At 38.8% G+C, this 26,735-nt stretch overlaps 1 protein-coding gene across 2 annotated transcripts in view; it reads left to right on the forward strand.

The window, feature by feature from the left end:
* The window catches only part of Rc3h1 (ring finger and CCCH-type domains 1), a 71,851-nt gene that overhangs the window by 33,407 nt on the left and 11,709 nt on the right, over positions 1-26,735 (forward strand). The window contains exons 3-17 of one of the 2 annotated variants that reach the window (NM_001430820.1): positions 1,907-2,027; positions 3,360-3,599; positions 4,077-4,252; positions 9,194-9,394; positions 10,807-10,939; positions 12,630-12,748; positions 14,646-14,758; positions 15,248-15,529; positions 16,008-16,222; positions 18,790-19,157; positions 19,780-19,944; positions 22,741-22,893; positions 25,265-25,478; positions 26,324-26,414; positions 26,547-26,679. In NM_001430820.1, the coding sequence (NP_001417749.1) occupies positions 1,907-2,027; positions 3,360-3,599; positions 4,077-4,252; positions 9,194-9,394; positions 10,807-10,939; positions 12,630-12,748; positions 14,646-14,758; positions 15,248-15,529; positions 16,008-16,222; positions 18,790-19,157; positions 19,780-19,944; positions 22,741-22,893; positions 25,265-25,478; positions 26,324-26,414; positions 26,547-26,679 (2,724 nt within the window). The remainder of the gene's footprint in view (positions 1-1,906; positions 2,028-3,359; positions 3,600-4,076; positions 4,253-9,193; positions 9,395-10,806; positions 10,940-12,629; positions 12,749-14,645; positions 14,759-15,247; positions 15,530-16,007; positions 16,223-18,789; positions 19,158-19,779; positions 19,945-22,740; positions 22,894-25,264; positions 25,479-26,323; positions 26,415-26,546; positions 26,680-26,735) is intronic. The other variant, XM_087581621.1, reaches the window with a different exon arrangement.

Genomic DNA, 26,735 nt, shown 5'->3' on the forward strand with positions numbered 1-26,735 from the left:
CCACAGAGTTACAGGGTTACATTTACAGAAGTTTCCTAAATCTGCACAAATGTATTGCAATAACAAAGAAAACATTATCGCATGTATTTCAAGCCAGTCTCAAACTCACCGTGTACTGAGGAGGACCCTGAACTTCTGATCCTCTTGCTTTTACCTCTTGGTTATAGGCATGTGCCACCATACCTGGTTTATGTGGTGCTAAGAATTAAATCTGTGTCTTTGTGCATATGAGGAAAACACTCTCAACTGAGCCATCCATCCCAGCCAATGACAATTTGGGAGGCAGAGTCTGTTTGCTTGAGGCTAGCATGGTCTACATAGTTCCAAAACAACCAGAATTACATAGTGAAACTTTGTCTCAAAATCAAATCAAAATAACTAAAAAAAAATCCAGTGACAAAAGTCTATCGTACCAGTAATTTCTGTAAATTAACACACACGATTGAATATTCAAGGAAATGTTAATATGTATACAGGAAATGGGAAGAATCAAGGGGAACTCACAGTATCACATCAAGAAACCACTTAGCTTGGGTCTGGGGATTTAGCTCAGTGGTAGAGCGCTTACCTAGGAAGCGCAAGGCCCGGGGTTCCGTCCCCAGCTCCGAAAAAAAGAACCAAAAAAAAAAAAAAAAAAAGAAACCACTTAGCAAGAAACACATAGACAGGGGTTGGGGATTTAGCTCAGTAGGCAAGCGCAAGGTCCTGGGTTTGGTCCCCAGCTCCAAAAAAAAGAAAAAAAGAAAAAAAAAACCACATAGACAAAATGACATCCTTCCACCAAAGCTGCTGAATCTTTTATATGAAAATATTGTAAGTTCATACTGATGTGTTTTCATTAGAACGTCCTCCCACAGGGCATTGTAGTTGTGGAGGAGCACATTTCCTAGGCCTCCACCTTTTCTAAAAATATCTTTTTAGGTGTAAACACTGTAACTCAAGCTACTGAATCTTGAGTTTACCTTTATATTTTAATAATATATTAGCCTCTGAAAACAAGGTTTTCCTTAGAAAAATCCTGATTTAGTTGACAGATTGAGGTTCTGTTGGCTGTTCCATTTCTATGTTCATGCTCCCTCTAGTGGTACAAAAGAATCCCTACCCCTTAAATTAGTAAATTCCTTTCTTCTACTTGGTAACGCGCGCGCGCGCGCGCACACACACACACACACACATACACACACACACACGCATGCACGTGCTTCTTGCAAAACAAAGACTTGCAGGCAATCCATTAGGTTTTACAGATTAGGGAATGGAGAAATAGTTTAGTAATATAGAGTAAGTGCTTGCTGCTGAACTGATTTCCTAGCTCCTACACCAGGCAGCTCTTTTCACAGTCACCAGTAACTCTAGCTGCAAGGGATCCAGTTCCCTCATGTGGCATGCATACTCACATGCAGTCACACACACATAAGGAAAAACAAAATTTAAGTCTTTAAAAAATTAACTTGTTAATTTCAGTGTGTAATGCTGTTTGCAAGTTCTTTAGCTTTAAAAGTTTAAATTACATACAGTTTAATCCAAAATACTTAGCTTTGGTATGGTTTACAATATCAAGTGTTTTCAGCCTTGCTTTTGCCAACTGCATGCCTTAGTTTGAGTGTCTGTATTCTGTGTCATGGCTGATTCTAACCCATTCGTCCTGTGTGCCATCTGTAAGATCAGGTTGGGTTGTCAAAGGATTACGTGCACCTACACTTAGCCTATCTTAAAACATTTCTCTTTCCTCTTTTGGGGGGGGGGGGATGTGGATGAGTATATGCAGGTAAGAAGTTTGAAAGCATTTAGCAAATTTAGTAGTTTTAATGTTGTAAGCACCTGGACTATCAGTGGCTAAATTGTACTCAGTAAAACATTTAATATAAATTAATAAAACACTCAAAACTTTTCCTTTTATCTCCAGATCCCTGAGCAACAACCCATTACTTTGTGTAGTGGGGTTGAAGATACAAAGCATTATGAGGAAGCCAAGAAATGTGTAGAAGAATTAGCATTGTACCTGAAACCACTCAGCAGTGCGAGAGGTAAATGGAATTTTAAAATCCCATTTTAAACAAACAACTGTTTGTTCATTTGTTTGTTTTTTGAGACAGAGTTTTACTATGTAGCCCTGGTTGACCCAGAACGCTATGTAGACCAGGCTGGCCACATAGAGAGCTACCTGCCTCTTCTTTCAAGCGCTAGGATTAAAGGTGTTCCCTATCACACTTGGCCAAATATCTGTTATGGATACTTCTTTACCACAAAATTTGAGCCACAAATGTATAAAATACAAATGTATGAAACCTTTTCTTTCTCTGTCTCTTCCCTTTCTTAACCCCCCTCCTTCCATTTCTACTTTTCCCCTACTTAGTTTTCAGTGTTAGACAAGCATTCTACTATTGAACTGTCCATATAACTAGCCCTAGTGAGTGCTAATAAAACTTATTTATTCATTATAAGCCAAGCCGACTTCATGCTAGATAGTATTATAAACCACATCATATAAAGTAGTACTAAATCCAGAGTTTGTATGATGTTGGAACTACGAGTGGCTGTAGAAATACATACAGCATGATTTAGAAGAGCTTTTCATTTTTTGACAGCTTTGGGGGTTTTTTGTTTGTTTTGTTTTGTTTTGTTTTTTCCTTTGAAGACAGGGTCTCATTTAGCCCAGGTTGGCTTTGAACTTCTGATCATCCTGTCTCTACCTCCCAAGGGCAAAGATAACTTGTTTGGGGGATGCTGCAAATTAAGCCCAGGGGTTATGCATTCTAGCAGCTATATCCCTAGCTTTTATGTGATAAACTCTGAATGTTGTCTAGTTTAGTTTCCATTTGTAGAAAATGGAAGTTGTCGTTACCTTCCAGAAAGGGTCTGCTGTTAACTATTAGTAAGATACACCAGTAATAATATACCAGAACTATTAGAACAACAGTATTTGGGTCTTGGATTAATTGCTGTTTTCTGTCAGTTTTTCTTCTATGATTAAAATGAGTAATGGTGTTTTGAATGCCATAGTGAGATCTGTCTACTATATTTGCTTTACTTTTTAAATGTTAGTGTTGTATGGTTTTATTTACTTAATTACTGGTTTACTTGTTTTATTTCGATGTTTTAAGACAGGGTTTCTTTGTAGCTCTGGCTGCCCTGGAACTCACTCAGTAGACAAGGCTGTCCTTGAACTCAGAGATCTAATTACCCTCGCCTCTCAAAGACTAAAGGTGTGGTTACCCAAACTGTTGGTTTATTGTTTACTTTAAGTATGCTAATAAGACCAAGAACTAGCCCACAGTTGAGCCACTCCTGAGGAAGTGCTCCTAGATCTTAAAATTGCATTGTAAACCTAGAAATAGCTTTTCTCTTCTCCTCTCCAGGAGTGGGCTTGAATAGCACTACTCAGAGTGTTCTGAGTCGCCCAATGCAGAGAAAACTTGTAACTCTGGTCCATTGCCAGCTAGTGGAAGAAGAAGGCAGGATCCGTGCTATGAGGGCTGCTCGATCTTTAGGTGAACGCACAGTTACAGAGCTCATTCTCCAGCACCAGAATCCTCAGCAACTCTCTTCTAACCTTTGGGCAGCAGTCAGAGCTCGGGGCTGCCAGTTCCTTGGACCAGGTATGTAATTAAAGATTGTCTGTTGCTCTGGCTGCTTACTTACCCTTACTAAGGTATTCTAAAAGTATAGAGTAAAAACCCTTAAGAAATTTACAGACCCTCATCTTTTGTTAAATTCTGTTTCACTTATCTACTTAATAGAAAATGACAGAATTGCCCACAAATGTGGCTTTAAAATGTAGTTGTAAATATATTTTATTGTTTGGGGGTTTTGTTGTTAGTGGTGGTGGTTTGGTTTTGGTCTGTCTGTCTGTCTATTTTTGAGACAGGGTTTTGTCATGTAGCCCTGACTATCCTGGAACTCAATCTGTACATCAGGTTGGCTTCTAATTCAGAGTACTGGGATTACCTGCACTGGGAATACCATGCTGGGCTCACTGTATTGCTTGTTAATGGCATGGTATTATATTGCTCTTCGGGTAATGGATTTAGATCATCTTTGCTCACAGTACATTTTGTTTGTACCATTTTCTCTAGCGATGCAGGAGGAAGCTCTGAAGCTGGTCTTGCTGGCCTTGGAAGATGGTTCTGCATTATCACGGAAAGTGTTGGTTCTCTTTGTGGTACAAAGACTGGAGCCACGTTTTCCTCAAGCCTCTAAAACCAGCATTGGACATGTTGTTCAGCTCCTCTACAGAGCCTCCTGCTTCAAGGTATGAACCTAAACATTAAACTTGGACCTTAGTAAAATTGCCTGTACTTTTCAGAAAATATAATGCTCTAGTTAAATCCTGGGTTTGTCTTGTTCAGTTTTGTTTTAGACCTCTCTGTTTACAACTGGTAGGGATTGAACCCAGAGACTTGCACATGTTAGACAAGTACTATATTGCTGAAATATAGTCTCACCTCTTAAATTTATATAAAGAGATTAATCATCTTGTTATTCCTTCTGTCTTGGGATTTCTACTTAGTTAGGGTTTCTATTACTGTGACAAAAACACCATGACCAAAAGCAATTTGGGGAAGAGTTTATTTTGCATCCATGTCCACAGTCCGTCATTGGCAGAATTCAAGGCAGAAACTGAAACACTCCATAGAAGAGAGCTGCTTACTCAGCCTGCTGTCTTAGTGCCATGACCACCAGCCCAGGGGTGACACTGCCCACAATGAGCTGGGCCCTCCCATATCAGTTACTGATCAAGAGAATGCACCACAGGCTTGCTTACACACCAGTCTAGTGGAAGCATTTTCACACAAAACTAGCCAGCATATCATCCAAGACTGTAAGCAAAATTAGTCCAGAGTCAGTAATAAGGTTTTTAAGAGTTTGTTCCTTATGCGATGGTACAGTCCGAGATACCAGTTCACTGTCTGGTTCAATGTAGATGATAATACTGGACATATTCATTCCAGTTTGAATCTGCACTGCCTTAAACATTGATACCCATCAGGTGTCACTTACTGTTCATCCTGCCTTATTTTCCTGTCTCCTTAAAATAAAATTTCCTTCTGATATATCCTGTAACCAACTTTCTGACCCTGCTAACTTTAAAGCCATCCGTTCCTGCAGTCACTGTAGCTCCTCAGCTGATACTGTACTGAAATGGGTCTCAGTCTTTTGTATTGACTTACAACGAAAATTACTGTCTCCAGTTCTGAGTTTTTCTAAATATAGTATTTTTCACATTTATTGTAATGGTTAGAAAGAATAAAGTAATTCTTCACTGAATATAATTTAGGATATATTTCAGAATGTCTGTATGCTTTCTATGTTTTGTGCTCTCTACTAACAGAAACAGATATAAATTATAAGAAGCTTTCCTAGGTGGAGTCTTTCTTTTCCTAGTGTGTAATACCCTGAGTTCCTAGTATCACAGTCAACCAATAAAGCATGAGCAAGTTTTGAAATGGAACTTTGTTGTTGCTATTATTTGAGGCAGACTCACTATGTAGTTTTTCTGACCTAGATAATAATCTTTCTGCCTCAGTTATAGTCGAATATCTCATAAATAAATTTTTTTACTAAATTTTATTTTACAATAAATATGCTATAAAATTTGATTTATTTTGTATAATGTGGGGGATCAGTGATACATGGGTATGCATGTGTCACTGTGCATATGGAGGTAAGGAGGTGGCTTATGGGTGTTGGTTCTCTCCTTTCACCAGATAGATCCCAGGAATTGAACTTGAGTCATCAGGTTTGGCAGCGGGTATCTTTACCACTGACCCATGTTGATGGCTCTAGAAAAAAATGTAAATTCTGATGTTATTTAAGTCATTCACTAGTCATTTTGTTTAATTATTACTTTATGTATATATTCGAGTATATGTGTGTCCTATTCTCTGAAGCTGAAGTTACAGGTGTTCGTAAGCCGCCTGACGAGGATGCTGGGAACCTAACTTGGGTTCTCTAAAAGACTAGCAACTGCTTTTAACCTCTGAGCCATCTCTCGAGCCTCTAACCGAGAGAGAGAGAGAGAGAGAGAGAGAGAGAGAGAGAGAGAGAGAGAGAGTTAGTTAGTTTTGTGCGTGCTACAGCAGATACAACACAATTTTGTAGACTTGCTTTTCTCCTTCCACTTTTGTGTTCTTGGGGTTGAATTTGGCCTGTCAGGCTTCTGCAGCTCGTGCCTTTACCTGCTGAGCCATCTGGCTAGCCTATTTGACCTTTTCAATACATTACAGCTCTGGTGTTTTTGATGTGATAGCTCTTAAAATTCCTGTGTTGTTTTCAGAGTAATGAAGGTGTTGGGGATATAGCTCAGTGACAGAGTGCTTATAATGTGTCCAAAGCTCTGGGTTCAATCCACAGCATCCACAACTCAAACTAATACTACATTCTGGGAGCCGATGTATCGTGTAGAAAGCATACTCTACCTTTTAAAGAGGGCTAGCCTATGTTGAGGAAGTATTTTCATACATATTTCATACATACATACATACATACATACATACATACATACATACACACACATGTTTATTTGTACTTTTAATTTATCTTTGGAAAATAGCAAAGTAGTTAAGTTTTTTTGTGTTTATCTGATTTCCTAGAAAGGTTTAGTTGGACCTTACTTTGTTATAAGGATAAAGTGGTAGGGTCTTTTTAATACCCATACATGATTCTTTCTCTGAGATTGTATACTTCTTGCTTAATAAAATCCAGTATTGTTTTAGAAAAAATAAAAAGGAGTACATTTAAAAAAATTTAAGTGTGATGTATAATTTCTGACTGTAATAGTATGAGGTATTTTTAGGAAGAAAGTTAAAAGGGGGGAATTTTCTACTATAATGATTGATATAGGTCCTTATGGGACTAAAAAGTTAACAAAATACAATTGTATTTTTGGCAATGTGGGAATTACCCACTCTGCCATGACCTACAACTCCAGCCTCCAAATGTGTTTTAAAATGTCATAGGGAATTTGTGAGTCTAGGCGAGAATTACTTTAAATTTTTAAACCTTTAGTCTAAATCCAGCCTCACTCAAAGTATAAGTTACTGAGATAACAATAACACATACATCAGATGTGCTATAAAAATTAAAGTGAGTTTATATAGTAATACAATGGTTTAGTTAACACAGAGCAAGTGTTAAATAAGGTAGTTGGGTTTTTTATGTTTTTTTTTTAAATATGCATGTAGCATACAGACACACATGGAAGCTGGAGTCATCATCAGGTGTCTTCTCCAGTGGCACTTTTTAATTTTTATTGACATCACACTGAGCCTGAGGGCTTCCTGATTCAGGTAGCTGAGTACAAGTTTAAAAAGTTCTGTTTATGCTCCTTCTAGACATGGGACTGAGGTTGTGTCCTGCTTGCCCACCTCCATTTGGTTGGAACTGGGGATGGTGAGCTCATGAGATTCTCATGCTTGTACAGCAAGTGCTTTACTCTCTGAACATCTCTCCATCTCCCTCCCTGCATTTCTTCTTTTAAAATTAAAAAAAAAACAAAACACGGGGTTGGTTTTGTTGTTTGTATTTGAAATAGTTTTATAGCCCTCAAGATCTTGAACTTGTTAGATAGGTAAGGCTGGCCTTGAGTTTCTGGTGGTCCTGCCTCTACCCCCTGAATATTAAGATTGCAAGTAAGTACTACCACATCCAGCTGCAAGCTTTATTATTAAAATATTATCATTATTATTATTACAGTCCCGCATCTCGTGCTCTACACTTTTTGCTATGGCCCATTTCACAAAACTCCATGGAAAAATTAAGATAAATCCAATTAGTCATATTGGAAGCTCTTTAGTTATTAGTGTCAGATAACGTAATGCTAGGCAAACCCTAGAGTTGTGATCTGTATTTATGAAGAAGAAACATACTGCTTTTTAAAATAATTATACTCATTAAATATTTTAAATTTAAAAATGCTTGTATATACACTAGTATCTTTTAAATTCTATACTGTGAATATTTTACCCACATGGTCATTCTTTCTTTAAGAAGATTCAGACATCTATGGCAGCTATGATGATGTTGCATACCTTTAACTCCATCACTTGAGGGTGGGGGTGGGGAGGCAGAAGCAGGCAGATCTCTGTGAGTTCCAGGCCAGCCAGAGCTATGTAATGAGAGCCCTGTCTTTAAAAAAAGGTACAAAAATTTTCATAGGAGGAGATATGGAGACAAAGTTTGGATCAGAGACTGAAGGAAAGGCCATCCAGAGACTGCTCCACCTGTGGATCCAGCCCATATACAGCCAACCAAACCCCATACAATATTGCTGATGTCAAGAAGTGCATGTTAACAGGAGCCTGATATAGCTGTTTCCTGTAGGCTCAGCCAGAGCATGACAAATATAGAGACGAATGTTAGCAGCAAACCATTGATCTGAGAATGGGGTCCCGATCAGAGGAGTTAGAGAAAGGGTTGAAGGAAATGAAGGGGCTTGCAACCCCATAAGAACAACAGTACCAACCAACCAGATCTCCCAGGGACTAAACCACCATCCAGAGAGTACACATGAACAGACCTATGGCTCTGACTGCATATGTAATAGACGACAGCCTTGTTGGGCACCAATGGGAGGAGAAGCCCTTGATCCTGCCAAGGCTGGGCCAGTGTAGAGGAATGTCAGAGCTGGGAGGCAGAAAGGGGAGGGAGGATGAGGGAACATCCTTATAAAAGAAGGGGGAAGGGTAATGGGATAGGGGTGGGGATTTATGGAAGGGAAACGGGAAAGGGGATAACCTTTGAAATGTAAATAAAAAATATCCAATAAAAAATGTGACTAAAGATCAAGAAAAGAATAAATTAATACTAAAACTTTTTTTTAAAAGGCAAGATTTTGACATCTATAATGGGAGATGTTGCAGGCAGGATGGTGGATCCCATTTTTATCTGGCTATTTTCTGCTAAAAGAAAGCTGTTATTTTGATTTTTTTTTTCCTTTTTTTTTTTTTTTTTCCTTTTTCTGGGCTGGTGAGATGGCTCAGTGGTGGTCTTGGAACCCACATGGTGAAAGAAGAGAACTGCTTCCTGGGAGTTCTCCTCTGTGTATGCCTGCCGCTTATGGTACACATCAAAACACCCAAAATAAATTGGATTTTTTTTAAATCACAATTTTTTTTTGTTTATATGTGTTTATATAAAGTATGAGGTTTTTGTCTGTTATTAGATTTGTGTGTGTGTCTGTGTGTCTTTTTAGGTCACCAAACGTGATGAAGACTCTTCTTTGATGCAGCTGAAAGAAGAATTTAGGACTTATGAAGCTCTGAGGCGAGAACATGACTCCCAGATAGTGCAAATTGCTATGGAAGCTGGCTTAAGGATTGCACCAGACCAGTGGTCCTCTCTGCTTTATGGGGACCAGTCTCATAAATCTCATATGCAGTCTATTATTGACAAGGTAGTGTCTTTACTGTCCCTTACTGGAGTCTTGACAATCATTATTTTGTAATTACTTTATTTAACAAATGAATATTATTGGAAATAGCTTATGTTAGGCTTCTGTAAATGAGATTCATTGTGTCCAGATATTCTGTCATAGCTAGTCCTATCAAAATGACAGTAGTGTTACAGTGCTTCAACCAGTGCTCTCCCTCGGTCCTTGTCATCACCTTTCTTTCTTTATTGACCAAAGAATCCAGAGAGCTTTATATTTCCTGGAACTAGAGTTACAGATACTTGCAAGCTACCATATAGGTGCTGGGAATCAAATATATCTGGGAGAGCAGCCAGCGCTCTGAACCACTGAGCCATCTCTCCAGCCCCTCAACCCTGCTCCCAAATGCCTTTTAATTTTATATAGGAGTCTTTTAGTGAATGATCTTTCAGATATATGCCTTGCGACTTTATGATTCCCACTCAGAATAATTTTATATATACTAAATATTACCTCCCATGGTGAGCTTGATAAAAATTTTAGTAACCCTGTTTTTATTTTATCAACTGATTTGATATAAAGACCACTATAGTAGATATCCCAAAACATGACAGTTTTTGAATAACAGATTGACTGAGAATTAAGGAATTCGTTTTATTTTTTTCTGCTTTTTACTGTTTGTAACTCTTCATTGAATACCTTCATATTAGCCACAGTTCTCTAGAATAACAGAACTTATAAAATGAATATATTTATGGGCACCTCTTGCCTGGGCAGGTTAGCTGGTGGGTGAGACCATTATTGACTTAATCTCCCCCAGCACCCTGCATAGAACTATAAAAGCTAGCCAAGAAGGAGGAAGGTTTCACGTCTTTTCCAGTTTGATCTCTCTATGTCCTGCGGTCAAATTGTAACATTGTTTTTTCAGCTGTTAGACATTTGAAATTATTTAGACTATTAAATATATGAAATTTAGTTTGTACAGTTTATATATTTAATGTCGTGATTTGAACTCATTCAATATGACTACTCAGTGGCATTATTCTTACTGTTATCTGACATTATTTCTAGATTATACTTTTTTTTTCCGGAGCTGGGGACTGAACCCAGGGCCTTGCACTTGCTAGGCAAGCGCTCTACCACTGAGCTAAATCCCCAACCCCTAGATTATACTTCTTAACCCAACCAATACAGTGATATGGGGAGAAAGCCTCCTAGTCAAAGAGTAGGGAACATGGTATTGTACATAGTATCCAAGCTGTGGATAGAAAGAAGGATCTTTAGACAGCAGGTGTTTCAGTCCAACCACAGCATAGGTTAGGTAGATAGATACAAAGTAAATTTAATAAACTGAAAAAATGACGGTGTAAATAAACTGTGCTTTAAAAGGGTTATCTGATCTTTTGGAAAATTAATGTTTACTTTTTTCTTTTAAGTTGCAGACCCCTGCCTCTTTTGCACAGAGTGTTCAGGAGCTAACAATTGCTCTCCAGCGAACTGGAGATCCAGCGAATTTGAACCGACTAAGACCCCATTTGGAGCTACTAGCAAACATTGACCCTAGTCCAGGTAAGAAGTCAGTGGACCTTACGTGTCCCTCGGTACTGCTTGGTGGTTCTTCAGTTTTCTTTTGTTACCTCCCTCTAAAGTTTCCCAAAGTAGCTTTCTCAGCTTTTCTTTGGCTGCGTTTTCAATATTCCATCTTCTCATAAGGCCTTATTCTATTCATTATATGCTTTCTTAACCTTTACTTGGGCATTTTTTTCTTACCCCTCCTTGACCTGAAAATGACCTAATGACCTGTTACTTGAACAGTGCTCCACTGCTGTCCTCCAGAGTTCACTCCTCCTATGGAGCTAAAGCTACATACTGCTTACTGTAGTTTCCTAGTCACTCCTTCCAGACATGACTTCTGGGTCCGTAAACTACTTTATGTGTCTCTAATCCAGTTACTAATACTGGATGTTTCTTCTTTGATACATAGAAACTTCTGCTTTGTTTTTATTTGCATCACTCCACCCCACTCCATCCACAGTAGTGCTGTCTGTGCCTTTGGATTCTTAGCATCAAGTGCTCACTCTATATAAAGGGACCTGGGCATCAAGGGTTCTGGGTGTGTCTGCAGGACCACCCAGGAAGCAGCCAGTGCTTCCTAGTACATAATCATCTGTCTGTGTTTCAACGTGAGTTCATCTGTGATGCCTGCTCTTCTAGCTGTGTTTCTTTTGTCTTGTTTGCATGTTCTTTCACTTGTTCTACATACCTTTTGAGACATGGCATTTATGTGTTTTTCTTTCACAATTTCCTGTGACCCACACTTCCTGTTTATTCCTTAATGATAGCTTTAGTCCTTTCCTCTGAAACTTAATGCTTTCAAGTTTCTCTACATCTGATGCTGTCAGTTCAGATTACTTATCGATGCAGAGTAAATCATCTCCACATATTTAGTAATGTGCCATTGCTTGTAGAATGAGTTGGTGGCTTTCAGACTCTCTTAAATTTTCATCACCCCCTTGTTTACAGATCTAGTACCAAAATGGCTTAATCAAATCAGATCTTCATTTGTGTGAGTGTGTGTGTAGCAATTATTTTCCCCATTTTTGTTAATTAGCATTCTGACCAATTAAAAAAGAAATGCTACAGTTCTTGCCACATATTAGTGTATCTCCTACAGTTGTCTGTTATATCCTCTTCTTACATAACAGTAGATAGACTGTCGACAAACGATCTGATCCTGGGTCATGTCTCCAGTTATATAGCACTGTTTTAAATTCAGTCTGATCAGTCATCTGTCTCCACCATTCCAGCCAAACCTATTTTGTCAAGGTTACTAGTTCCACTATCAGCTGAATTCACAGTTCTTGTCATACTCGCCTCCCCTGTGTGTGTGTGTGTGTGTGTGTGTGTGTGTGTTTGGAGGCAGTTTAAGAGAGAAGGGTTATTTCAGCTCACAGTACAGACCAGTATGTCAAGGCAGCAGGAGCTTGAAGCAGCTTACATATCACACCCACAACCAGGAAACAAAGAGGAATGAATAACACAGGTAAGATTGGTATTTCTGTAGAAGTTAACATAATCAAGATAATCCACCACAGGCGTACCCAGAGACCCGTCTCTCTGCTGATTCTAGGGTCTTTTAAGTTGTCATAGATGGACAAGTGTCTGAAAGCTGCAAAACAATTAACTTGATTACACTAGCTTAATATTGGAGAAAACACTGCATTACAGTATAGGTTTTGTTTAATTTTTAATTTTATAGATGCTCCTCCTCCAACATGGGAACAGCTAGAAAATGGACTGGTTGCTGTACGTACAGTAGTCCATGGACTGGTTGATTATATCCAGAACCACAGCAAAAAAGGAGCAGATCAACAACAGGTAAAGTGCTATTTGAAATCTTCAGATAAGCAACTTTGGGTATACTTAGAAACTGACCATTGTAGGTACAGATACAAAGCAAGAACTAATGATACAAATATTTTCAGACTCTGACTATAGGGGTTGGAGAGAGGCTCCATGGTTAAGAGAACTGTCTGCTTTTTGAGAGAACTCAGTTCAAGTCCAAGCACCCACTTAAGTGATTCACAACCTCCTGCCAGTTCCAAGAATCAGATGCCCTGTTCTGGCCTCTGTGAGTACCAGGCATGCACTGGTGCACAGACATACATGCAGGCAAAACACGCATTCATATAAAATAATTTTTTAAATTGCTTTGCTTAAAAAAAGATTCTGAGTATAGAAACTATAAGTTAACATAGTTAACAGTTAATATTTTAATTTTTCTTAAGTAATTTAATGTTACATTTCAGTTTGATAATGTCACTTTTTGATACCAATGCTGAATCACTAGTACTTTTCAAATATTCGTAGATTTTTTTGTTAGTATTTTAAAAAGTTTCATTAATAATGTTTATTTTACTAGTGTGCCAAACCATCTTCTAATTTTAAAAAGTCTTGTTTTCCACTAATTTGTGTATATATGTGGAGGTGAGAGTTTAGCCTTGTAGGTCCTGGAGGCTTGGCAGCATCACCCACTGAGCCATCTTGTTGGAACAGATATTGTGGTTTTTGATAGGAGTCAGCTTTATGTTCTATGACCACTAACCAAATATTAGAAGCATAAACATTTTAAAGTCTTTTTGGTTTTATTTTTTGTGAGAGACAAGATCTCACATAATATACTGTAATCCCACTGAATGAGCATAAAGACCAGTACCCAAGTTCTTTGATCAAATTATGTATTATTTTTCTATCCGACAGGGCTAGCTTTCTAAAGCAGGTTTTGAGAAAATAGCATCAAACACAGAAAATTTTATTATTTGGGGTTTATATTAGCCCCAAAATTGCAAGGCTAAGGGATTTTCAAGGATTTTTGGTTATGTAGGAACTTGGCAGAAAGAACATCTCATAGAGATCAAAGTCTAGGGTATTGAACTGTGGCTGAGTTTATGAGTGTTCTGTCTTGTCATGTCTAGAAGACACTATTATTGTGCCCTGGTCCTCCCTATGTCTGGCTTCTACATTCTTTCTGCCAGACCTCTCCTCCATGCTGGTCTGGTCTCTAAGCCTTTGTGAAAGTGTGTGTGTGCATGTGACATAGAGATGTCCAGTTTGTGACTGAGCACTGCACTGAGAAACTTCTCTGATGTGGTCTGAAAGCTACACAGTGTGTCGCTATACAGTGTGTATGGGTACATGTCTGCATGTGCATACATGTGCTACACAGTGTGTATGGGTACATGTCTTCATGTGCATACATGTGCTTGGTGCCTGGGAAGCCAGCAGAGGGTGTCTTGTTTCTAGAACTGGAATTCTAGATGGTTGTGAGCTGCCATATGGGCCCTGGGAATTGAACCCAGGTTCTCTGGAAGAGCAGCAGTGCTCTTAACCTTGAGCTCCTGTTACAACTCCCTTTAAATTTTAATTTTGGACCTGGAAAGGTCTCTCAGTAGGCAGAAGCTTTATGCAAGCTAAGGCACCCTATGTTCAATACCTAGAACCTAGGTAAAAGTATAAGGAAAGAACCAGCTCCACAAAATTGTACTCTGAGCCCCTCCTCTCTCTCTCTCTCTCACACACACACACGTAAAAATAAATAATTAAAATTTAATTTTTAACTCTGATTTCTGCCCTCAATAGTTGTTCTAAGTAGTTTAGATAAATATGGAAATTAGCTTAAATTCTTCTATGCTGTAAGAATCCTAAACTGAAATCAAAATTTACATTTGTTATTATGTGTTTTGTTTTATGTCTGGTGTTTGGATCTTGGCCTTAGCCTCCACAGCATAGCAAATACAAAACATACATGTGTCGAGATATGAAGCAAAGGGGAGGATGCCCTCGTGGGGCCAGCTGTACGTTTGCACATTCGCAGGAAGAACTGGAAAAGTAAGTATGAAAACCATGAAACACAGTCTTTGGAATAAGGAATGATTTGTTAGCTTTAACAAATGGAGAGTTGACTCAGTGGTTAAGAGCATTGGCTGCTCTTCCACAAATCGGGTTCAACTCCCAACAACCGCATAGTGACTTACAACCATCTGAATTGGGATTTGATGCGCTCTTCTGGTGTGTCTGAAGACAGCAACAGTAACAGAGAACTCACATATATAAAATAAATCTTTTAAAAAAATATATAAAAAGAATAACTGAATTCAACACTTAGGAAATATTTATGAATTAGTACATTTCTTTAAAATTTTTCTTTTACTTTTCATTTTATTGTTCCTATAAATGGGAAGCTATATTTTCTCAACTAGATGTCAAAATGAGTCATTTCCACACACAAAACAATGTACTAGTACTTTTTAATAATTTTAACTGATTTTTACCAATTGTGTGGTGTATTTGTAGTTGAAACATCTGCTTTTCATACAGATTTCGTAAAATGAACAAACGTCTGGTTCCCAGAAGACCTTTGAGTGCCTCTTTGGGTCAACTTAATGAGGTGGGCCTGCCTTCAGCGCCCATACTTCCCGATGAAAGCACAGTGGATTTGCCCAGCAGAAAACCTCCTGCACTCCCAAATGGAATTGTATCGGCAGGGAACACAGTGACACAGCTGATTCCTCGTGGGACAGACCCCGGCTTTGATTCCACTCTGAAACCAGTAAAGCTAGACCACCTGAGCAGCAGTGCTCCAGGGTCCCCTCCCGACCTGTACGTCTTCAAGTTTCTTCCTTGTAAACTGAGTAGAAGGAAAAGAAGAGTTTGGCTCTAACCCCAGTAGTTGGTGCTGCTGTTCATTCTTCTGTCTGAGTCAGAGTCTGTCCTTTGACTCACTTCATAGCCACAGACGGCCTTGAACATCTGCGCCTTCTGCTGACCTTCAGGCACTGGAACTGCAGGCCAGCAGCACTGTGCCCAGCTATGTTGTGCTAGGGATTGAACCCACAAACTGAGCTACATCCTGGCCCAGAAAATAAAATTTTTGCCTATTTTTTTATTGGCTTTTACTTATTTTTTTTCTGCACTCATTTTTTTAAAGAAAGATTAATTCGTTTAAGTTTGTAGAAGAGATTAGCATTCAAATATATCAGTTTTCTAAGTACTAGCAGTATTTTTATGTGAAACATTTTGTATTATGTGAAATATTTTAGAGACTTTGAATTTGTCTTACATAATTTTGCTCCCTTAGGCTGGAATGTGCCCCTAAGAGTATCCCTGCCTTACCTGTGAATCCGCATCCTGTACCTCCAAGGGCGCCGACAGATCTGCCTCCCATGCCCGTCCCCAAACCAATTCAGATGGTGCCTCGAGGTTCGCAGTTATATCCAGCGCAGCAAGCAGACGTTTACTACCAGGATCCCCGAGGAAGTGCTCCAGCTTTTGAGACAGCACCTTATCAGCAGGGTAATGATCGTTCATTTATGTTATACATTTCCTCAGTCTGCTATGAGTGATTATTTACATAGTGACTTCCAAGTATTTTTCATACTTGGAAAACTGAGGTTTTTATGATCAACTAAATTTCTTTGCCTGCTTAAAGTTGTACAATAAATATATTCATATATTTTAGTCACTCAAATTTATCATATAGATAAAAAATGATAAAATATAAATTTTATAGAGGGAATTAACATTTACTAAGCAATTATACTGAGTAAAACTGACCAAATTTTTTTTTTCAAGAATGAAAAAAAAAAAGTAGTGGATGCAAACTAAATTTGCAGAATGATTTCCATTCAATTGATATTGGCCTTTAATAATATTTGAAAAGGTACTGCATACAAGTCTTGAGCAGTGATTCTCAACCTGTTTGTTGTGACCTCTTTGGCAAAGCTCTGTCTCAAAATATTTACATCACAATTCATGACCAGCAAATTAAATAGTTATGAAGTACCAACAAAAATAATTTCATGGTTGACGGGCACCACAACACGAGGAACTGCATTAAAAGGTTGCCGCATTGGGAAGGGTGAGAACTACTGCTTTAGCAGTTCTGTAGTGTAGGGTCAGCTTAGTGGTAAAGTGGATATGTTGGTGCATGCCTTCGATCCCAGCACTCAGGAGGCAGAGGCAGAAGCCAGCCTGGTCTACATAGTTCCAGGATAGCCAGGGCTACTTAGTGAGACTCTGTCTTGCAGTCAAATAAGACAAAACAAAAGATTAAAGGAATACTAATATTTATTTCAACTAAAGTATTGAATCTCGTAAGAAATTTACTTTTCCCCCCAGTACCTTTAGGTCACATATGTCGTCTCTGATTCAAAAGTAGTTCATTTTTATCGTTTTGATACTGCTTATTTGTTGGTTGGTTTTCTGAGCTAGAATTGCTTGTAGTATATATACCAGGCATGTCTTGATATCAGAGTAGCTCAGAGTGGCCTTGAATGAAGATGATCCTCCTGCCTCACCTCCCCGGAGTGCTGGGATTACAGGCATCTAGCATAAGAATAGATTTTGATTGATATAACATTACTGATAATGGTTATCAAAGAATCTGACTTGGATTTTTAATCTCTTGAAATAATGTATATGTTTTTGTTCAGGCATCCAGTATATAGCTACTTTATACTCTATGAGGAAGTGTATGGTTAGAGAGAGCAGAAATCTTTATAACTATGTAAAACATAAAAAGATGTAGTGGAGGAATGGGTTCCTTCCGTGTTGATGGAAGTACTAGGGAAGCAGACTTAAGTCTTTAGAAATTGTGACCTAGAAAAACACCACTTTATTAGCTGTAAAGAGCAGACATAAAACCTACCTTATTTGGAATCCCAGGACTCCTAGAGCTTGTCTCAAGAACTCTAGAGCCGGAGAAGCCACTAGATGTGTACGGCAAAGTGCTGAGTGTTTTCTGCAGTGTACATGAACACATTTCTGTCAGGGCCTCCCCTTACCACCTCCATCCCTTTCTACACAAGTTGGAGGCTGAGGGCTGCTGTTTCTTTTTCTCCATCGAGTCCAGTTTATGGTGCCCAGCTAATCTTGGGAGTGGGACCTGCTCTGAGAGTAGTCAGCCAAAAGGGGTCAAATGTTAATAGGTCCTCAGCTAGTGGTAGGATTGCATGTCCGCTTTTCCTCCTCTCTGCTGGGATTTGTTTTTCCTGGCTGGAACTGGTGCATACTGTCATAATTACTATGCAAAATGGATCTTTGACATATCATACCTTCTAGTTCATAATCATTTTGAAGTTGAAACTCTATAGTAGCACAGCCTGGAAAAAAAATCCGTCTATAATTCCAGCTACTGAGGAACCTGAAGCAGGAGGATCTCAAGTTCGAGACATGCCTAGGCTACAGAGTGAGTTCAAGGCTAGTAGTCTTCAGAAGATCCTATCTCAAAATGAACTATTTAAAAAGGGGCTAAGAATGTAGCTCAGTGGTAGAGTACTTGTCTAGTATGCATGCCATCTTGGATATGAAAATCTAGTTAAAACTAAAATAGAACCTGAGTTTCAAGGGTGCTTGTGAAATTTAATTTTTAATTTTCAGTAACTGCATTGTATTAAGACAAACTAGAAGAAAGGCTGTATGTAGATTGATCTTTTCCATTTACGTTCAATAATTATTTGTTATTTAGAAGAAAATGAGGTTTCTCTGGGATTGGATTTCAGGATCTTGTCCATTCCAGGCAAACGCTCCACCACTGAGCTGTGCTCCTGGCCCTAATTGTCATAAAGCCACTGTAACTATACAAGTAGTATGAAAGTTTATCAAAAATAAATAGACTATTAGTACTTAAATGTTTTAATGGTTTTGGTTTTTAGTTTCTTTATGTAGCCTGGCTGATCTAGAACTTGCTCTGTAGACCAGGTTCGCCTCAAACTCTGATAACTGCCTGCCTCTGCCTCCCAAGTGCTGGGATTAAAGATGTATACCACCATCACCCAGCTGTGTTTTAATGTTTTAAAAGGAAAAAAAAAAGCTTATGTAGAAAAACAGATGAGTTTGGGTTCTTCTTTTGTATTGTACAGGTGTGTACTATACCCAGCCAACATGTGTGTCCCGCTTTGTCCGACCTCCACCATCTGCTCCTGAATCTGCTCCTCCATACATGGATCATTATTCACCCTACCTCCAAGATCGTGTCATAAACTCTCAGTATGGCACACAGCCACAACAGTACCCACCTATGTACCCACCTCACTATGATGGCCGCCGCGTATACCCTGCTCAGTCTTATACAAGAGAAGAGCTGTTCCGGGAAAGCCCTCTACCCATCGACATTCCATCTGCAGCAGTGCCGTCCTATGTACCTGAGTCCAGAGAGCGATACCAACAGGTGGAGGGCTACTACCCAGTGGCTCCTCATCCAGCTCAGATCAGACCTTCATACCCCAGGGTATGCTGTGGGTTTTTTCCTTACATAGACTTAATTTACGTTTGTATATGTATGTATAATTGGTGTGTGAGAAAGAGGGAGAGAGCACAGGTACATGTGTGCCACAGTACACTTAGGTCAGAGGGTAACTCTTGAGGATAAGTTCTTACTTTCCATGTTGCTAGGTGGGATTTTTCTTGTTGCTGCTGCTCAGAATACTGCAGGTCAGCTTGTCTGCAAGATTCTTGCTTGTGTTTATTCCTCCTGTATCACTATAACCATCCTGGGATGATGTGTATGCCTCATGGTTTCAAGAGATCAGTCTTGGGATGTCAGGCTTGCAGAGCCAAGACATCGCCTGTACCTGATGCACCATCTTCCTAGTCCTGAAACTCAAAGTTATTATTTTAAAAAACAAAAATATAAATCTAAACATTCTTCATTTGTGTACTAAGACTAGATCAATTAGGAAATTTGGAAGATCTTGAAAGAGTTTGGGTTGGCTTTCTTTTGTCTTTCTTTACTCTCTTTAGTGTTGATATTTCTAGATGTTATGATGGGAATATTTGTCTGTGCGTGTGTGTGTTTTAATTAATGTGCTTTGGAATTCTTGTCCAATTCTAAATAATCTTTCAATTACCAGGATCCTCCTTATAGTCGACTTCCTCCTCCTCAACCCCATCCTAGTCTGGATGAGCTACATAGAAGGCGGAAGGAAATAATGGCCCAACTAGAAGAAAGAAAGGTTATCTCTCCGCCTCCTTTTGCACCTTCACCAACATTGCCTCCTGCGTTCCATCAAGAGGAAGTAAGCATATAATTTTTAATCCTGCTTGTTAGTTTACCGTTATCACTTTTTGTAGCCTGTTTCATAAATTGTGAGAGCCAGGCAGTGGTAGCTCACTCCTTTTAGTCCCGGGAAGCAGAGGCATATAGATCTCTGAGTTTGAGGCCTGCCTGGTTTACAGAGTTCGGAACAGCCAGGCCTCCACAGAGAAACCCTGTTTTGAAACACACACACACACACACACACACACACACACACACACAGAGAGAGAGAGAGAGAGAGAGAATCTGTTCCCAAGGAGATATTTATCAAGTTTCAAAGTTATAAGGCCATTTTCTGGTTTTCTTCCAGAGATTCATTGTTTTATATACATTTAGATTCATAGCCCATTTAAAATTGAGTTATTAAATGAACTGTTAGAATCAAGGTCCATTTTTTCCTCTATAGGAATAGCTCATTGACCTTATACACTGATTTGAGCATCCTTTTTCAGTGTCCCGCAGTCAGCTTTCTTACAATTAGTTCATTAGAGTGGGTGTGATGGCCTAATTCTAGCACAGTAGGACACTGAAGCAGAAACCAGCCTTCACTACATACAGAGAGACCCTGTCTTGAAAAATGATAACCAACTATGATTATAAAATTTCTTGTTTCATCAGTCTATTTCTGTCTTTATACCAGTACCGCATTTATTTAGTTATTCATTTTGTGTGTCTAAGAGGTGAGAGGATGGCTTCTAGGATAGGAGTCAGTTCTTTGGTTTCAAGGATCCAAACTTAAGTTGTATATATTTTTAATTTAGCAATGAAGAAACCAATAGTGTAGTTTTAAAAAAAGTAGGACAAATATGGATAGATGATAAAAATTACAGGAGGTGTTTTGTTTATGTACCATAGTGCCATAATTTCGAGCATTATGTTTATGTTTGTATAAAATAGTGCTAATAGACCTGTTTTGGTTTGGGGTTTTGTGAAACAGAATCTCATATTCTAGACAGGTTCACTTTGAATTCACTCAAGCTGTCCTCAAATTCCGTGTCTCCTCCTTAGCCTTCCATGTGCTTGGATTACAGCTGTGGACAAGTGCGCCCAGCAAAGCATTGCTTACAGCCGTTGTGAATGTGTGCTGTCCTTGTTTTTCATTTCTGACACTAATGGTTTTCATTGGATAGTTTTCCTAGGGATTTATCAATTATATTTGTCTTTTAATTAGACAGCCTGAGCTGAGACCGTAGCTCAGCTGGTAAAGTATTTGCCTGGCATGCACAAGTCTCTAGGCTCAATCCATAATGTCTTGTAAATTGGGCAAGGAGGCAAGAGGATCAAAAATTCTAGGTCATCCTTGGCTACGTAACAAGTTTGAGGCCATACTTTATTCATCTGTTATACATAATGAATCTAATTGGAGTATAGAGTTTTGTTGGGCTTTTTTGGTTTTTGTTTTTCTCAAATAATACGGTGTAAGAATACGTGTAACAAACAGCTGGGCAGTGGTGGCGCATGCCTTTAACCCCAGCACTTGAGAGGCAAGGGCAGGTAGGTAAATCTCTGTGAGTTCAAGGCCAGTCTGGTCTATAGAGTGAATTCTAGGACAGCCAGGGCTATACAGAGAAACCCTATGTTGAGGTAGGAGTTGCGGGGGCATGTTTTACATTCTTTATATGTAAAATTATTAGCCTGAACAACATTGCCAACTAACAAACTATATATGATAAACACTGAAAACTGGAAAGTGAAAGCTAGGTGAGGTGGTGACACCCTGAGCACCATTTCAAAAATAGAGTGAAGTGAAGATTACTATACACAGTAAATAGTAGCTCGTTTACTGTATGAAGGTAATCATAGTGTCTCTGTCTCTCAGTGCTGGGGTTAACGGCTTTCACCACCACACCTGGCTAGCTCCATATTTAAGCTTCTATTCTGAATTCTCATATATAATTCATACATTACAGGAGTCCATGACATAGAAATAATACTTTCTTCAAATTCCCATTTCCTATACCAACTAACAGTTTTGTTGTATTTCAACATTTTTATGTGTATGAACATGTTTGTTGGAGTAGAGCAGAGTTGTTTATTAGTTTTGTTTTGGGGATATCTATGTTGGTGTTAATTTATTCTTTTTTGTAGCTGCATAATATATAATATTCAGTGGAAGAGCTTACTTGCTAGGTATCAATATATTCTAAAAGTTAGCTGTTCTACATGAGCTAGAACTTTAAAATGTTAAAACACATTGTCCTCAGAATGGAATATTGTTATTGTATAACACAGAACTTTAGTCAAGAAGATAAAAATAAGGCATTTTGTTCTTTTACTTAATTGAATCAGTCTTGGCCCAGAATGTATTCAAGACAGGAAATACTGCTGTCGAAGAAGCACCAGCAAAGAATTGTTGCATTATACCTACCTCATAAAGCACGAGGTACGGAGAGTGCTCTCGTGTACTGGAGGAGTTACTGGAGCCTATTGAGGATAGCCCCGCCAGTGTACATACGGCGTGCTGCATATTTACTCTCGTGCTGACTTGACTTTACCTAAGGCAGTGGAAGAAAGAGTGAACAAACTTCTTAAGATCCTAGCTTGAATTATGAAAGGAGGTTGAAGTTATTTCTTTCTCTCTTTTTTTTTTAGCTGCCAATAACATATGAAGGCTAAAATAATCTTCACATTTTTCAGTCTATAAAAATATGTTCTGACACTTAATAATCAAGTAACTATCACTATATTGCTTTAATTTGATGTTCTAGACATTCCCCACTTTTTCTGTTTTGTTAACTCATAGACCCATTTCCTGTTTTTCCCCCTCTATCTATAGTTTTTGGATGAAGACTTGAAGGTAGCTGGAAAATACAAAGCAAATGATTATAGCCAATATTCTCCTTGGTCATGTGATACCATCGGCTCCTACATTGGAACCAAAGATGCAAAACCCAAAGATGTTGTGGCAGCAGGGAGTGTGGAAATGATGGTATGTGTAATGGCTAAGCATAATTAATAAAACCTAGATACATAAATTCTCATCTATTAAATTATAGGGACAACTAAGAAAGCTTTGCTTTTGTTTCATTTAAGTATAAAGTATATTATTTTCTTGACAAAGAATATTATATATTATTTTAGGTAGTAATTCCCAAGAGTTGTTCAGAACCCAAGTTAAATCACTTTCAGTATGTAATCCAAGGTTTGAGGATTGGAGAGATGGCTCGGTGTTGAAGAGAGCATATTGCTGTTGCAGAGGACCTGAGTTTTGTTCCCAGCTCTCATGTTGGGCAGTTCACAACCACCCGTAACTCTGGCTCCAGATGATCCACTGCTCTTCTGGTCTCCGTGGGCACCTACTCAGTGCATATACCCACATAGATGTACTACAAAGTCACATAATTAAAATAACTTGCCCATCAGTGGTACTTTAATAGACTTTAATACAAGCACCTGGGGCCAGAAGCAGCTGGAGCTTTGTGAGTTCAAGGTCAACCTGGTCTACATAGTGAGTTTTGGACAGCTGGGGATATGTGTGTGTGTTTCCGTATTTATGTATCAGTATTTTACATATTAATTGCCCCCTATAGCAATAAAACTTTGTAAAAGTAGTTAATCTCCCTAATCTTATTTTTGTCCCTCACTCCTCCCTGTCAATAAGTAACCTCTTCCCTGAGTTTAATTTTTATTGCTTAGACACACACACACACACACACACACACACACACACACACACACACACACACTGCACAATGTTGTGTTTTGTTTTGTTTTTTAGCAAAAACCCTACTGGGTTTTCCTGTGTTGTCCAGGATGACCTTGCATAAAGTCTCCCTCTTGTCTCATCCACGGGGTAGGTAGCTGAGGCTCTAGGCAAGTGCCACTGTACTCAGCTGCTACTCTTTCCTTTTGGAGAAAGCACCTCATTAAGTTTTGGGTTGGCTTTGAAATCACTGTGCATAGCACACGCTAATCTCAGGCTTGTGGTAGACTTGCCTTAGCCTGGCTAGTAGCTACAGTTACAGGTCACTGTTACTGATCTTTTAACATTATGTATAATTTTTCACTTCATTTTTTTAAAGACTTTTTTTTAGATTTGCTTATATTTATGTGTATGAGTGTTTTGCTCACATATATGTTAGTGTTTCATGAGCGTCTGTTGTCCAAAGAGCATTAGATTGATGTCCTGGAATTAGAATTAGGGATGGTTATGAGCTACCATGTGGGTGCTGGGATTCAAACCCGGTCCTTTGCAAGAAGAACAAGCTCTTTTAACTGCTGAGTTATCTCTCTAGCCCCTACGTAGAGTATTAAATGGACACTTTCTAGACTTTGTGCATATCCATGAAAGTTATGCTTAGACATGTATTCCTGGCCAAAAGCCAGCTTGAAATATATTTTAAAAAAAAAAAGCTGGATGTAGTGGTGCATACCTTTAGTCTCAGGATGGGAGAGGAGGTGGGGAGGTGGCGGGGTGCAGAGATGGTGGGGGATATAGTGAGGCTCTGTCTCCTAAGGAAGGGAGGGAGGGAGGGAAAGGAAGGAAGAAAAGAAAAGAAAAAAGAAGGAAAGTAAAAAGAAAGACAGACAGTGGTATTACTGGTTTGACAGGGATCACTTGACATCATTTTCCCTGTGAATCCCAAGAAGGTTCCCTGCTGATTTGTGTAGGTTTTCATAGATAATGTTTACCTAGCTTGTTCAAGATAAAACCAGTTCAAGTAGGTGACAGGCCAGTAAGAAAGAATAGTTAAATAAAAAAGCAAACCTGCAAGGGGACTGTGACAGAACAAGGTCCTGGGCTCAGTTCCCAGCATCAAATAAGGTGAAATTAAGTTGAAACAAAACTTGCAATGTCCTTCTTGAGCAAGGATGCCTCTATAACACAGGAAGTCTTTCACTAGACTAAGTTGAAATAGAATAGTAATGTAAGGTGCTTTCAAAAGGGTTGTCACACTGAAGTAACATTAGCAAAGTAAAATTAATTTCCTTAAATTGGAAAAAAATAACAAAATTACATGCCATTAAAAATTTTTCTAGATACGTGAAAGAAGCCTTAACCCAGTGCCTCTCAAGCATTGATATTTGAGCTAGACATAGAGGTCAGTGGTAAAGTGCTTGCCTGACAAGTTAATGTTGGTACATACTACTTAGGAATGGGTTGATCTATCATCTACTATCATCTGTCTGTACTTAAAGTAGGTCATATTCTTACTGTGATCTAAAACCAATGTTTTATATGACATCCAAAGATAACTAAAGAGTTATTCTTACTAATAAGAGCATCATGCTCTTATTAACTCCTTTACAGAGCTAGTGGAAATTATGCTAAACAACATGTCACTTCTGCTTTTTGTCAGAATGTAGAAAGTAAAGGAATGAGAGACCAGAGGTTGGATCTTCAGAGAAGAGCAGTGGAAACTAGTGATGATGACCTTATCCCATTTGGCGACCGACCAACGGTATCTCGATTTGGTGCCATCTCTCGAACATCCAAAACACTGTATCAGGGTGCTGGCCCAATGCAAGCTCTGGCACCTCAGGGAGCACCCACAAAATCTATTAACATTTCTGGTAAGAATCCTAGAGTGGTAATTATGATTCTCAGTGTAATTCTATTACTGCTTTTAAGACTCTTAAAGGCAATGATTTTTAAACTTTTCCCTGTAAGAAAGTAATTGCACCTTGGGCAATTTTGGGAGTATAAACTAAAATGAAGTCTTTATATATTAAGATTGCTTGAGGGGCTAGGGTATAGTTCAGTTGATAGAGTGTATGCCTAATATATATGAAACTCTGGATTCAATACCCCAAACCACATAAACCAGATATCATGTCACATGCCAGTAATCCTAGTACTGGAGAAATAGAAGTAGGAGGATCAGAATGTTCAAGTCCAGCTTTGGGTACATAGTGATTTCAAGGCTATCCTGGGCTAAAGATCCTGTGTTTAAAAAAAGAGAAAGAAAGAAAGAAAGAAAGAGAGAGAGAGAGAGAAAGAAAAGAAAAGAAAAGATTGCTTGTGGCTTTTATCTTAAATGACTTCACTGTTTTTTTTTAATATAAGATTCTTGGAGTCTGAAGAGGTGACTGGTTGGATGAAGAGGATCTGAATTTGGATCCCCAGTACCCATATAAAATTTAGGGGTGTGTGTGTGTGTGTGTGTGTGAAGTCCCGGTGCTTTAGGAAGATAATCTGACACCAACCCTCGCCTCTACGTTCTAACACTCATGTGCACACAGTAAAAAGAGAGTATGTAAAAACTGAAGGTTCAGTGGGGAAGAAGCAGATAGCATTGTCATTTAGCAGATAGCTTTCTACATATACAGTGTGCCTTTGCCTTTTCGATTATAGTACCTTAGGTGAATCAAACTAGTAAATTACATCATAATAAAGCACATAAACTGTTCCTTTTCAGATTACAGTGCATATGGAGCTCATGGTGGCTGGGGAGACTCTCCATACTCGCCTCATCCAAACCTACCTCCTCAGGGACACCTCATAGAGAGGTACAGCTGTCCTTTCACTTGTTATATGTATTCGAAGCATTTAGCTCTCCTTGTTTTGTATTCTAGTCAGTAGAGAGTTCACAAAATAAAACTTTACACCACGTTTACCTCATGGTTTCTTTCTTACCTTAGGGAGAAAATGTGCATGGCAGAAGTGGCCAGTCATGGAAAACCCCTTCTGTCTGCTGAAAGAGAACAATTACGGCTAGAATTGCAGCAACTGAACCATCAGATCAGCCAGCAGACCCAGCTACGTGGACTAGAGGTACAGACCAACACAGGCTTTTTCGTTGTGTCAGGAATTTTGATGTAGAATATACC

This window comes from Rattus norvegicus, chromosome 13 (genome assembly GCF_021556685.1).
Source record: "Rattus norvegicus strain SHRSP/BbbUtx chromosome 13, alternate assembly SHRSP_T2T, whole genome shotgun sequence".
NCBI lineage: Eukaryota > Metazoa > Chordata > Mammalia > Rodentia > Muridae > Rattus > Rattus norvegicus.